Here is a 13,957-nt window from a genome sequence, read left to right as displayed (position 1 = left end):
AAGTAATTCCATGTAAAATATTAACAGGGTTTGTTGACTGATTGGATATAGAGATTAGGAGGGGGAAGGCAATATATGGCTTTCAAGTGAAATGATAATGAGTTAGTTTTGTGACGTAGTGATGTATTAACAATGGACTCTATTAGGTAACAGGTCTGGGCCAGGGATATATATTTGGACATTGTCTAGTTAGAGGTGACCTGGAGGGGATGCGGAGGAGGAGCAAAGGTCTGGGCTTTGGGGAGTTCTCTGATATAGGGCATAGAAGAAAGAAGAGGAAGGGAAATGGTAGGATAACCAACACAGAGCATTATAACCTTAAGAAATATATATATATAAAATATTACATATATAATATATATTATGTATAATATATTATATATTTTATATATATTGTTTCATATATGGATGATGTGGGTCGTATTGACACAACAGGTTTGAGATCCCCCATAGGTGTGACTGTGTTTTGTTTCTGTGGCCATCTTCAAAGTCCTCAGAACAATTTTGATGTCACAGGTGGCATTTAAACCCCATTCCTTGCTGGACGTAGTAGAGACGCCCCCAGTCCGTCGGGTCTCTCGCTGCAGTTCCGCAGGTTGGCCGCAGGGAGCGGAATCTGCGGCGGCCTGGAAAACTGGCGGGGGCGCGAGGCGCCGCTCTCTCTCGGGTCAGATTCTCAGCTCCCAGCTCCCCGCTCCCGGCTCCCGGCGCCCGGCGCCCGGCGCGGAGCGGTTCCTCAAACGACAAGCAGCCGAGGTGGGTGGGTGTGGGGACTCGGGAGCCACTGTCGTCGGATCCGCCCGCAGTCCGCTGTCCCGCCGAGCCCGGAGGCCGCCTGGATGGAGCCGCCGCTCCCGGTCGGAGCCCAGCCCCTTGCCGTATCCGCCGGAGAGAAGGGGGAGGGGAGACCGCGCAGGGCCGCGGGTGGGGGTCGGGGGCCCTGCGGAACACGGCGGGGCGGGGCAACCGGGTGGCCCAGAGGCCAAGCAGAGTGGGGGAGGGGGCCGGCGCGGGAGGCGAAGCCGGGCGGGGCGGGTGAGGGCGGCCGGGGCGGGGGGTGGAAGACCCCCTTCGCCCTGCAGTGCACCACTCCTCCCCACCGCGCTTCCAAAGGAGACCCTTGACTAGCGCCCGCATACTGTCGAGGGTATGGAGATGAAGGGTCCTCTCCGGGAGCCCTGCGCCCTGACCCTAGCCCAGAGGAACGGGCAATATGAGTAAGTAACCACCTGATTCCCACAGAGGAGGTGAGCCTGCCATTACCTCCCAACCCCAAACCGCGACGGGTCACCCACTGTCCTCCTACTAAGGCCACGCGGGCAACAGGTTCAGGTCCAGGTGTGAAGTGCCAGTGCTCTCTAACCTCGGGGCTTTGTCCTCAACTTCCAAGCCTCTGGATCTTGCTTGGCAGTGTGGCTCAGTGGAAGGACTGAATGGGCGGGGAAGCAGGAAGCCTGGGTTCTTAGTTCCTGCCCCTGCAACTGACATGTGTTGTGTAACGTTGGGCAAGTCAATAAAGCTTTCTGGGCCAAAGTTAACTCTTCAGTTCAATAAAACCATTAACTGCCTTACCTTATAGCCTTTGGAGTTATAAGTGGGGGAAAAATAAATGCGAGAGTGGTTTACAAAACGTAAAAATGCTATGGAAATGCCTCATTGTTCACGTTACAGACTTGTCTTAACCCTATTCAGCTGGTTTCTCCAGTCTCCCTACCCCCTTATCCCACTTGTTTGAAGGCATATTCATTAATTCAGTAATGGTTTAGTGTAGGCCAGAAACTGCCTCACTTACTGATTTGACTGTTAGAAAATGTAATGAAATGTGTAGAGATAGAAATAACAGTATTTTATCAGTGTGTCACCTTCCTCTCTGCCTTAGACATAGGAACTCAGTAAATACTGTTGAATGATTGATCAAAAGATTATTTTGATAAGCTATCACCATAGCTGCTAACGTCTATTGTCACTAATGCCTCATCTCAAAAGTATCCATAGTGACCTTTACATATCATAGGTCCCTATCCCTGTGTGCCCAAGACACCTCCCTTGGATATTCACTGGCTTCTTGGCATAATATTCCTTCCCAGTTTAAAAATTGTTCACTTAAATCTTGCCATCTCCCAACATTGGGTTCTGCCTAAAACCAATTTCCTCAGTCCCCACTTTTAGATCCTCTGTGTCTATGCTGTCTGATTTACATGGAAGAAATCCCCACTGGCCCAACCTGCTCTTTTCTGAGACTATTGGTGCCACTGTAACTGGATGTCAACTAGTTCTATGAAGTAGCTCCTTCCTAGGTCCTGCTTAGTCAGCTCTATTGGGAAGTTCATCAAACCCAGATTTCATCCAACCCTGGAAGACTAGTTTAATGAAACTAAATTCAGAATTTAATAAAACTAAATTCAGCAGAAAAGTGGAACACCACTAACATTTCCAAAGGCTAGAGTGGGTTAGAGAGAGGTGACCCTTGAGCAAACCAGTAAAACTTCTGTGCCTTGGTTTCCTCTAATGTAAAAACAAAAATCTGAAGATTGAATAGAATAGCTACATTACTGAGATGACCACAGCCCAGAAGGTGGTCCCTCGGATTAGTAGATTTGGAACTCTGTTGAGCTAATAAGGAAGTCTTGTGTTCCAATTCTGTGTAAGTTATGGGGGTATAGTTGGGGGTATATGTGGGGGTATGGGGTTGCTATATAACTAACACTAATATATAAATAACACTATAAAACTAACAACTATATAACTAACAACTAATATAGTTGTTGCTGTATTAACAGTTTATAAACTATATAGTTTTAAATATATATAAACTATAGTTTATATATAAACTAACAACTGATACAGTTGTTGCTATATAACTAACACTCAATGACTGCTTATGTGCCAGGTACTGTTCTAAGCACTTTTCATTAGTTCATTTAATCCACGTGTGAGGGTTACGATAAAATAGTAATATCATCATCCCCCTTTTATAGATACAAAAATTGAAGCACAGACAGGTTAAGTCACTTGTTTGCAATTAGGAAGTAGAATACCTGAGATCTGATCCTATGTAACATGTCTCAGAATTACACTGAGAAGTTTCTCTTGAAAGCATTTACTGGAGACACCTAATACCATAATACCATCTGTAATCCTCATGTTCTTGTCTCTCTGGTGCCTTCTCTGACTCGAGCGTCCAGAACTTTTTACTTTTGGCCTTTTTATCCTAGAACTTGAAGCCTGTCTTAAATCTTTACGTCTGTGGTTCCTACTGTCAACCATGGGAAATTTACTTGACCAAAATTACAATTAAAAATCAGGTTTTTTTGGAAACAGGGAATCAAACACTAAGATTCATCTTTTTCAAGGATAATAGATTATGAAAAAGCCTGTTTGACCTTTAACCTTCCTTGAACAAATCAAAGCGTTTCCTAGGGATAAGGCAGAGTTGGCATTCAGGATTTGTCACTCTTTTCTGTTTGACAACTACCAAATTCTGAATTCCATTGTTTTGCTGTATGCCAATTATTTCTAATCTTCATATTCTGAAATGAATAATTACACTCAGGTAGAATTTTTATGCTTATTCTTAGCCCTACTCTTTCATCGTAATTTAGTGGGTAACACGTAGTAAATACTCAATAAATGTTTGTGGAATTCACTTAAATTCTCAGTTTATTTCTGTTTTGTAATAGTTTTTAACAGTACTGTTCACATGAAGCTTTACTGCTAGATGTTCAACACCATATCTTGTTTACATGTTTTGAGATTTTAGTGGTTTGTGTTTATCTTCCTCAAAGTAAGCTCTTCCTCCTTAACCTTTGATTTCTCAGCCTTTTATCTGGTTTCTGGTTTCCATCTGCGTTTATAGGACTCTCCACTCAACTCATGAACTTTCCAGATTGAAAGGGGCCTGCCCCATATTCCTGTAGTCACGTTAGAATACAAACCCCTGCAAATTAGGCAAGAAGGATCAGAGCAGAAAAGAAGCATTAATACTTTTATTTCCCTTAGTTCTATCTAAGTAATTACTTATCCTATCCCAGGTTATCCTCTTCAAAGTTAACACATTTGAAAATGCAAAAAGCAAAAACAACAAGCACCCCAAAAGACAACAAAATAGAAATCAAACCCTTCAAAATGATGACATTTTAATGTCAGAAGTTGAACAGTTTCATTTTAAAATTCACCTCTGCTTATAGCTTAATTAAGCTAGATGATTTATTCAACCAGTATTTGTTGAGCATCTGTTAGGCTGCAGACAAAACTGATTATGATCTGGTCTTTGCTTTCAAGGGGCTAAAATCAGTGAGGGGAAATAAATATAACCATAATGGAGTGTATAAGTATTCTATTAGAGGGGCAAACAAAGGCAATAAGGCTGCTGGTTCTGCTTGGGGGTATTGAGGAAAGCTTCACGGAGGAGGTGATATTTAAGATGAAACTCGGGAAGAAACAGAGTGTTCCTGACAAAAACAAAACTAAAAACAATACTTGGAAGAGTGCTTGACTTTGGGAATGCTAGTTGACGTTCAGAATGGCTGTTTACCAGTAGGTTGTACCTCGATTCTGGGCCATTAAGGATAAATAATAAATGAAAAATTAATATTTCAGGAGTACATATGGATTTAGAAGTATGGATTTCATACTGGGGAGCCGGGTTTACTCATGTTCATAGAAATACCAGTGTAAACTTGGAAACCAGAGAAAAAACACAAGGGATTTGAAGGCAATCCGGTTGTGGTATCTGCCACCTTGTTGGTCACTGATATTTTGACCGATCCAGCTGGCTCGGCATTGCCTCTTACTCCTCCATGAACCTGAATGCTTGTTTGAAGAGACAGATCCATTCTTTGGTAAAAAGCCATGGTAGTGTAATTGGAAACTTAATTTATGAATTTTCTAATTCACTGATTCCACACACACGAGCAACTGCTGTGTGCCAGGCTCTGTGCTAGGTACTAGAAATTCCATGGTGTAAAGATGGCTGTGGTCCCTGGACTTCACATCTAGCTGTCAGTTCTTCACTCTGGTATGCATACTCTGAAGCTATATACTCTGTAATTCATGCTCTTGAGCTTGTATGCTGCTTTTAGGATATATGGCCTAGAGAACAGTGTGGGTAATCAGATGTTCATCACCACTAGCGTCCTTTTAGGCCTAGAGCAATATCTAGCTGTCATGATGCTCAGATCCAGGAACTAGATGCAGCAAGTCTAATAAATACAGACTAGATTTGTATAACAGGACAGCGAAGTATTTTGTTGCTAAATGGGTTTTTCAGTGGCTATTCTTTGATGCGTTCTTCTGTTTCCTAGGTTAATAATCCAGTTGCATGAGAAGGAACAGCATGTTCAAGATATCATTCCTATAAATAGCCACTTCAGATGTGTTCAAGGTACTAGCTTTAATTGCTTAGCTAGTTTTATAATGTTTTTTCTTGGTCATTACTGCATTATGTAATACCATACATATTTAAATTTGTCACTGCATGTAAAATGAAATGTATTACTCTTTGCATAAAAAGATAACGTTGAGGAGATGATACTTTAAGAATGCTGAAGGGTTATATTGCAATATATTTGTATATATGCGTGTGTCTGTAGTCTCACCTGTTTCCTTGGCTTGGGTTAGAGATGTACATAGATTATTACCTGTGTAGGTAGTTTTTTATGCTGACTGACCTATATGTGGATTTAAATAACATTCTTGGGCTTAATGGACACAGTGCTCATTATAAGGTACCAAGGTCACTTGGATTCACACACATTCAGCACTTTCTCCACATGCTATTTGAAATTAAGACATTTGGCAACATACCTTGCCAGATTGTAATATCTTGTGCTGATTCTCAATTGTGCTGATTCTCAAACCTTGACATTGGTGATTCATAAGAAAATTGACTCTGGGGAGGAAATATTTGGCCTCCTGCCCTCAAATTTGGGGACGGAGCACAGAAAATCTGTTGTTTCATCTGCTACGATGAAACTTAAAAATTGGGAGGTTTGTGTAGGAGGTGTTGCTTCTGTCATCTCACATTGCTCTAGAAAGGAAATTGATACTAGAGAACAAATACATTCTGTTTTCACTAGGACCAGTGGCTTTATCAGTCAGAAGCATTCTGTATCAATTGTAGCTTCTTGGAAAACTTGTTTTTTCAAGACAAGGTCATTTCCCAGGCTCAAGCGATCCTCCCACTTCAGCCTCCCAAGTAGCTGGGACTGCAGGTGCACCACCCCCCAGCTAATTTTTATTTTTTTGTAATTTTTGTAGAGACAGGGTTTCGCCATGTTGCCCAGGCTGGTCTCAAACTCCTGAGTTTAAGCAATCTGCCCGTCTCAGCCTCCAAAAGTGCTGGGCAACTTACAGGCGTGAGCCAGCATGCCTGGCCTTTCTTGGAAAACTTAAATCTTAGCTTGCATGGATTCTTTCTTAAACTACATTGAACTATTTTTTAATCACTAAGTGACATGTACATGATGTAATACCTTTGGAAAGAACAGAAAAATGTAAAGAAAATAGGTCACTTAAATTCCCATCCTTCAGAGATAAACACCTAGCATTTTCCTTTTTTCTACACATACATTGCAGCATGAGTGATACTCATCTTATACAATTTTTTGTCTGTTCTACATGCTATCGTATTATGAGCACTTTTCCATGTCATTAATGGCTATATGCCATTCCAGTTTATGAATGGTCCATAATGTAATAATTCCACTATGTTGACATTTGGGTTATTTTTCACTAGTATAAATAGTAATATGATGAACATCTCTGCACCTAAATATACCTGCACATCTCTTATTTCCTAAGGATTTATTCCTGTAAGTGAAAATACTAAGCTAGTGGATATGACTTTTTAAGAATGCTTGTGTTAAGAATTAAAAATAGCTTCAATGAATAGTGTCCATATTGTACAGAAGAATGAAGTGATAGCTATTTAGCCTGCCCTATGTGAGAGAGACATTCTAAACAAGGTAGCTGCGTGCCATAGTAAGTGGCTGTGGCCACCTCACTTTTCAAGATGTAGCCCTTCACAGAGGGGAAGAGCCAAAGAACGTGACTTTAAATTAATATCCTATTAGTTTTGTACCTTTTTACTCTACCTCTAGGATCTCTTTTACCCTGTTTCTCTTAGTATTTTTAATAAGAAATCAATTGCTGATTGTTAGATCGTAGTGCTGCTTCTTAGAATCTGGGAAAATATGTGCACACATGTAATATAGTTCCCCATGACTGAAGGAAGACTTATGTATGATTTTCATCTCCTTTCTATTTCCTGACCTGTGCATCTATTTTGTAAACTGCGCCTGTAATTCCAATGTTTTGGGAAGCTGAGGCAGGAGGATTGCTTGAGCCCAGGAGTTCAAGACCAACCTGGGCAACATTGCGAGACCCCATCTCTACAAAAATAAAATTAAAAAAACAACATTTGCCAAACGTGGTGGCAGATATCTGTAGTCCCAGCTACTTGGGAGGCTGAAGCAGGAGGATCGCTTGAGCCCAGCAGTTCGAGGCTGCAGTGAGCTGTGATTGTGCCACTGCATGCTAACCTGGGTAAGAGAGTGAGGCCGTCTCTAAAGAAAAAGAAAACCATCTGTAAACACTCAGGTTTTACAGAACTAAAAGTTAATGAAGAACAGTAGTAAACATACAATATCTATGTTTTGATGCCCTGATTCCCCTTGTGTAATCATCCTAATAATATCAAGACTACTTTCTGGCATTAAATGAGTTAGTTTCTTGCCAGTTGCTTCTGTTGTACCTGAGTAATGGAGCCAAATAAATAATTCAGTCTTGGGAGGGAGGTGAAAAAGGTGAGACTACTCCATTTGACCAAGGTAGATCCAAGCTAATCCCACGGAGTCAGTACCCGGAATTCAATTAGCCTGGAGGGTCTGGCAGGTGCAGTTGGTCAAATCCAGAGAAATCAGAGGGGAAGAGATAGGTTGGGTCTAGACACTTGTTGTAAAGGAAGAAGTCCAGGAGAACCATTGAGAGATAAGGAGAACTCTAAACTTGCAGACTGCTTTGCACCCTGTTGGGTATGGAGGGCCTTTGGCCCACAGGTGGTAGTTGTAACCTGAAGGTATACTCTGCCCCCCTGTGTGGGACGGGGGCAGATGTGATGAGATCACTGGGAAATTTTCATAGAATAGATCTGAGTTAAGAAAGTAATTCACCTGTGGACTTTCAGGGTAATTTCCCTTGCCTTCTGGTATCTAAAGAAGTATCTAAAGGACCCAGAGTTAAATCAGTATATTACAGTTAAGGGGAATTAAACTTGCTTTTGCTTGAATTAACATGTTGTTATATTCTGTACTATTAATTTCTCATTCCTTGATTTGCTTTGAGGAGTTCCATTTGGTTACTTCTTCAGTTCATTTTTATTTTAGTTGATTTGCTCATAGTCTTTAGAACCTAGTGCTATTAAAAATCCCTTTAAAAAATATTAAATGAAAAAGAATTTAAAAAAATAGGTTCTAAGACCTAGGAGTAGTGACTGAGAGAAGCAGTTATTTAGTTAGGCATGTATTCTTTTGGTTGTAATGAGTGGTTTTCTCTTCCCTGATCCTACTCTTTTTTTTTCCTGTCTCAGAAGCAGAAGAAACTCTTTTGATTGACATAGCTTCTAACAGTGAGTATCTTTCTGAATGTGCTTGATTTTTATTCGACAAATATTTACTTGAACACTCACTACATTTAAGACACCTTTTGGGGCACATTTTTTATTTTACCATCTTTTCCTGTAGGTTCCTGTAGCAGCCATACAAATTAGCATTGTTTCCCAAAAACATGTAGGCTAAGCCTAAGAAAAAGCAGGTGGCTGGTAAGAATCTTTATAAAAATTAAAAATAATGATCTACCTTTCTAATGCTGTACTTCATTGAGCTACCAGTATTGTTACTGTCAGTTAAATCATTGCTGTAGAATTGTTAATTGTAGGAAGGGCTAATGTTTAAAGCACATAAGGTTTATTGGTGGGTTTTTTGGGTCACTTTTAACTGCTATTACATTTTAAGTTTTTTCCCTACCCTCTTTTCAAATTAAGTCATAATATTTTCCTTTATTTGTTGTATTTTTTGGAAGGCTGAAGAGTCCCTTAAATTGCTTGTCCAGGCATTCCTTTAAAAAAAAAAGTTTAGTCTTTTATTTAAGCCCCATCCCCTCAAGGCATCTCTTTATTAGAGGGAACATGATCTTCTTTTCAGTGTTTCCATTCTCTCATTTTTATCTGTTTGAAGCAAATCATCTTTGACTTTCTGTGCAAGCTGTTCTTTGTTTATCATCTAATTGTCCTATTTTATGGGGTGGAGAAAATGGGCACTCGATGCTACTGTGAGGTTGCTATGGAAAAGAGTATCTGACCACATGAATCGAAATCAAATGGGTTGCCTTATCTCTTAGTTGAGTCCTTGGATGAGTGGGAACTGGCACTGAGCTTGGGACTAGGGGTTTACATAACTTTGTTTAGACAGAGTCCCAGCCCTTGGCACTATTAATTTGTATTGAACAGTTTAAGTAGGCTTTTTTCTGGCTTGAGTTTTTTTTTTTTCCCTTTGGTTGTGGATTTTAGAAGTCTTAAAGGCTGTGCCTGAAAGGCCAGGTAAACCCCAGCTGCAAGTATCCAAGAGAGAAAATAACTTAATGTCTATTTCTTACTGTGCTTAGAAAGGAGAAGGCAAAAACAACACTTAAAAAAGCAAAATTAGAACAAAGGCAATTCTGTAACAACTTAAATTGCTGCTGAAATGAGAGATGGAAACGTCCTGTATTTGATGTAGAGAGGTATTTGATTCAAAGCTGAAAAGTTAAACTGAGCTGTGTCTTTTCTCTTATAAACACTTGATTTTCGGCATTAGTTTTGTTGTAGCCGCTTCTACATTAGCCATGTGTTGCTATGTCCAGAGTTCTAGTTACTGGCTTATAGGGGGAAAATAGGTAAGTGACCACTTAAATAAAATCCTTGGTTATTTCTACCCATTTAGTAATATTTGCACTGAAACCGTATTTTATCTTGATCCTTGGGCTTCATACGTAAACCTTTACGGTACACAGTGTTGCACGAAGGAGATCTTGGGTTTGTTAGGCAGGCCTGATTTTAATGTAAATATGCATTTTCCCATTGTCTGGATATTGGTGTTAAATGCTTTGTAAATAATTTTTTTTCATTATAGAAGTAATACATCTTCGTTATGTACAATTTATAAATTCAGAAAAGCTTAAAGTATCAAATTAAGATTATTTTCCTGCAATCTAGAGATCACCACTGTGGTTAACATTTTTATGTATTTCCTTCCACTCTTTATATTTTTACATAATGGAATCTTCATATATAGTTTTTATCCTGCATCTTCATTTAACATTATATTGTCACATTTTCCTATGTCATTTACAATTATTTTATAATATGCTTTTTAAAGACCAATATTTCACCATAGGTCTGTGCCAAATTTTATTAAATTAACTTCTTCATAAAATTAAGTCATTGTCAAGGAACATGATGTATCTATTTTTTTCAGGTCTTCTTTTATATCTTTCAGTAAAATTTTATACTTTCTTCATATATATAGTTTTTAGGTTAAGTATTTTGTGGTGGATTTTATTTGCTGCTATTGCAGGTGGAGTTTTTTTCTATGCCCTTCTAATTGTTTATTACTAGTATACAGAAGAGCTGTTGAGTTATGGCTATTTATCTTTTATCCAGTTGCTTCATTGAAATTTATTTTTAATCTTTTTTTGCTTTTCATTTTGTTTTTTCATTTTGGTAGCTAACCTTAATCATCTATAAATAATAATTTTGTCTCTTTTCTAGTAGCTACTGTTGTTGTACACTATACCAGTGAGAATATTGGGACCAGTGGTAAACGATGATGTTTCTTGTTTGGCTCCTGATTTCAGTGAGAATGCCTCAAGTGGTATTTCACTGTTAATGACATTATTGCTTGTTGATTTAACAGGTTTTTTTTTTTTTAATTAAGAAACTGCATTTATTTCAAGTTTGTGTTTTTTAAAATTATGAATGTATACTGAATTTTAGCAAATGTCTTTTCGGTATTTATGGAGATGATTTCATTCTTTCTTATTTGACCAATTGGTACACTGTATTGTACTAATTTCCTAATATTAAACTGTCCCTTGTTTATTCATTATTCAACAATTATTTGTTGAGTGCCTTCTCTTTGTCAGGCACTTTTGTAAGTGCAGAATCAGTACAGAACGACAAAGATAAAGTTGCTGCTCCTACTTTGGGTCTTGCTTCTGTGCAATTTGCTACTAGTGTCACACAGATACCTATAATTCAATCATTCATTCTATAAAAATATGACTGTCTTTTATGTGCCAGGAACTACGCTAGGCTCTAGGGATATAGCAGAAAGCAGTACAGTCATGATACTTTAAGGATTTTAATATAGGAAACAGACTTTAAACTGATAAGCTACAGATAATTGTTGTTTGGGTTTTGTTTTGTTTTGTTTTTGTTTTTGTTTTTTTTGAGATGGAGTCTTACTCTGTCATCCAGGCTGGAGCGCAGTGGTGCCATCTCGGCTCACTGCAAGCTCCGCCTCCCAGGTTCACGCCATTCTCCTGCCTCAGCCTCCCAAGTAGCTGGGACTACAGACGCCCGCCACCAGACCTGGCTAAGTTTTTGTGTTTTTAGTGGAGACGGGGTTTCACCATGTTAGCCAGGATGGTCTCGATCTCCTGACCTTGTGATCTGCCACGTCAGCCTCCTAAAGTGCTGGGATTACAGGTGTAAGCCACCGCGCCCGACCCAGATACTTGTAGTTTTAATAAATGCTCTTGAGGGAAGGTACTAAGAGTTTATGTGAGGAGTAAGTATATTAGGAGGGTGGTCAAGGAAGACCACTTTGAAGAAGTGACAATTAAATTGAGACCAGAGGGGCTAAGTAAGAGACCGGTTAAGATGGGAGAGAGAAGAATTTACCAAGTAAAGGGAATTACAAGGCTCCAGGCTGGGAAGTAGCTTGACACTTTCTTTGAAGTGAAAGAAGACCAGGGTGCCTAAAACAGGTCTTGGGCACCAAGGTAAGAAAAACGGGCTAGGGGACAGATCTGGCAGGATCTTGTAAGCCTTGTATTAAATCTGAATTTTGAGATTTTAAAAATGAGAAGAATATGAAGGGTTTTATGCTGGGGTGCCATCATTTGCATGGAAGCAGAGAGACCAGTTAGGAGGCTGTTTCCATAGCATAAGCTAGAGAATGTGGTGGCAGTAGTAATGAAGATAAGCAGTCAGACTTGATAGATGTTTTTGGAGGTAAAATCCATAGGAATTGGTTTGAGTGTAGGGGGTGAGAGGAAGTGTCAAGGATGAATCTCGGGTTTCTGACATGACTGTGGATGATGGTACCATTTGCAGAAATAAGAACACTGCAGAAAGAATGAGTTTTCCTTAAGGGGGAAGGGTCATGAATTCAGTTTCAGTCATGTTTAGTTTGAGATTTTTTTTTATTTTTATTTTTTTTTTGAGATGGAGCCTCGCTCTTGTCGCCCAGGCTGGAGGGCAGTGGCGCGATCTCAGCTCACTGCAACCTCCACCTCCCGGGTTCAAGCTATTCCCCTGCCTCAGCCTCCTGAGTAGCTGGGATTACAGGTGCCCGCCACCATGTCCAGCTAATTTTTGTACTTTCAGCAGAGATGGGGGTTTCGCCTTATTGGCCAGGCTGGTCTGGAACTCCTGACCTCAGGTGATCTGCCCACCTCGGCCTCCCAAAGTTTTGGGATTAGCAGGCGTGAGCCACCTCACCTGCTGAGATTTTTTTTTTTTGAGACACTTGAGTGTAGATGATAAATTGGCAAGTGAATGTATGCATTTGAATCTCAGAAGAAAGGTCTGGGTCACTAGCACGTAGATGATACTCAAAATCGTAAGAGATGATGTGATTGTGTGTGGACTGTGCTATCGAATACAGTAGCCACTAGCTACATGTGCCTATTTAAAATAATTAGAAATAAAATGAGAAATTCAGTCCCTCAGTTGCAGTAGTCGCATATCAAGTTGTTAGCTACCAAATTGGACAGCACAGTTTAGAGCATGTCCATAGTCACAGGAAGTCCCATTGGACAATACTGGTATAGAATGAGAAAAAAGATTTATGTTTGAACTTGAGGAGCTCCACTGTTTAAATGTTAGATAGAGGAAGAGATACTTCAAAGGGCACTCAAAATTAGTGACGAGAGAGAGAGAGAAACTAGATGAGTATGGTATCATAGAAGCCTTTGGAAGAGATTATGTCAAGCCCGGATTAACTGTTGATTTCTGCTAATAGGTCTAATAAGACGACTGAAAAATATCCATGGGATGGAGGTTATTGGTGAACTTAAAGCAATTTCAGATAAATAGTGGGTTTGGAAGTCATATTGGAATGGATTCAAGTAAGAAATGGGAGGTCTGTGACTGTGTGTCTTTTAAAGAAACATGACTGCAGGGGAATATAGAGATGGACTGGAGTTGGAGGGAAATCAGAGCTCCAGGAAGATTTTTGTTTTTCAGATGAGAAGGACTTAGAACATGATTATATGCTAATGTGGAGGAACTAGTGAAAGGAAAAGCGTTAAGGATATGGGGATGTGTCTAGGGAATAGTTGTGAGTGTAAGATTACTGAGAGAATCAGAGGGGTTGTAATTCAAAGTGAAGGAGGCTTGATAGGAGGAATCTTCTTCCTTGTATCAGTAGGGAAAGGATGAGATGAGTACAAATACAGATAAGTTTCCATGTGATAGCTTTATTTTTTCTCTGAAATATGAGTTGAAGCATTCTGCTTAGAATAAGAGGGCTCAAGAAGATGGGGGATCCAAATTTTGAAGATAAATGAGTAGGTGTCAAACAGTTGTTTCAGATAGTAGTAGGAGACTGATTGACTGTGGGAACTTAGGTTGCTTCCTATGATAGAGGACCCAGTTGAGATTGGCAATCAGGAATTTATAATGATAGCCATCTGG

General features: G+C 39.8%; 1 protein-coding gene across 3 annotated transcripts in view; it reads left to right on the top strand.

Annotated features, from left to right (window-relative positions):
* The first annotated feature begins 535 nt into the window (after window positions 1-535).
* Window positions 536-13,957, top strand: part of OCRL (OCRL inositol polyphosphate-5-phosphatase) — a 51,500-nt gene continuing 38,078 nt past the window's right edge. For 2 of the 3 annotated variants that reach the window (XM_017954371.3, XM_017954369.3), the window contains exons 1-4: window positions 744-878; window positions 1,138-1,217; window positions 5,304-5,383; window positions 8,588-8,626. In XM_017954371.3, coding sequence (XP_017809860.1) covers window positions 840-878; window positions 1,138-1,217; window positions 5,304-5,383; window positions 8,588-8,626 — 238 coding nt within the window. In that variant the 5' untranslated portion in view covers window positions 744-839. Of the gene's footprint in view, window positions 879-1,137; window positions 1,218-5,303; window positions 5,384-8,587; window positions 8,627-13,957 lie in introns of all 3 variants that reach the window. The other variant, XM_009198232.3, reaches the window with a different exon arrangement.

The sequence above is a fragment of the Papio anubis genome, chromosome X (assembly GCF_008728515.1).
Source record: "Papio anubis isolate 15944 chromosome X, Panubis1.0, whole genome shotgun sequence".
NCBI lineage: Eukaryota > Metazoa > Chordata > Mammalia > Primates > Cercopithecidae > Papio > Papio anubis.
The sequence above is the reverse complement of the archived record's forward strand: the minus strand, read 5'-3'. Positions and strand labels throughout refer to the sequence as shown.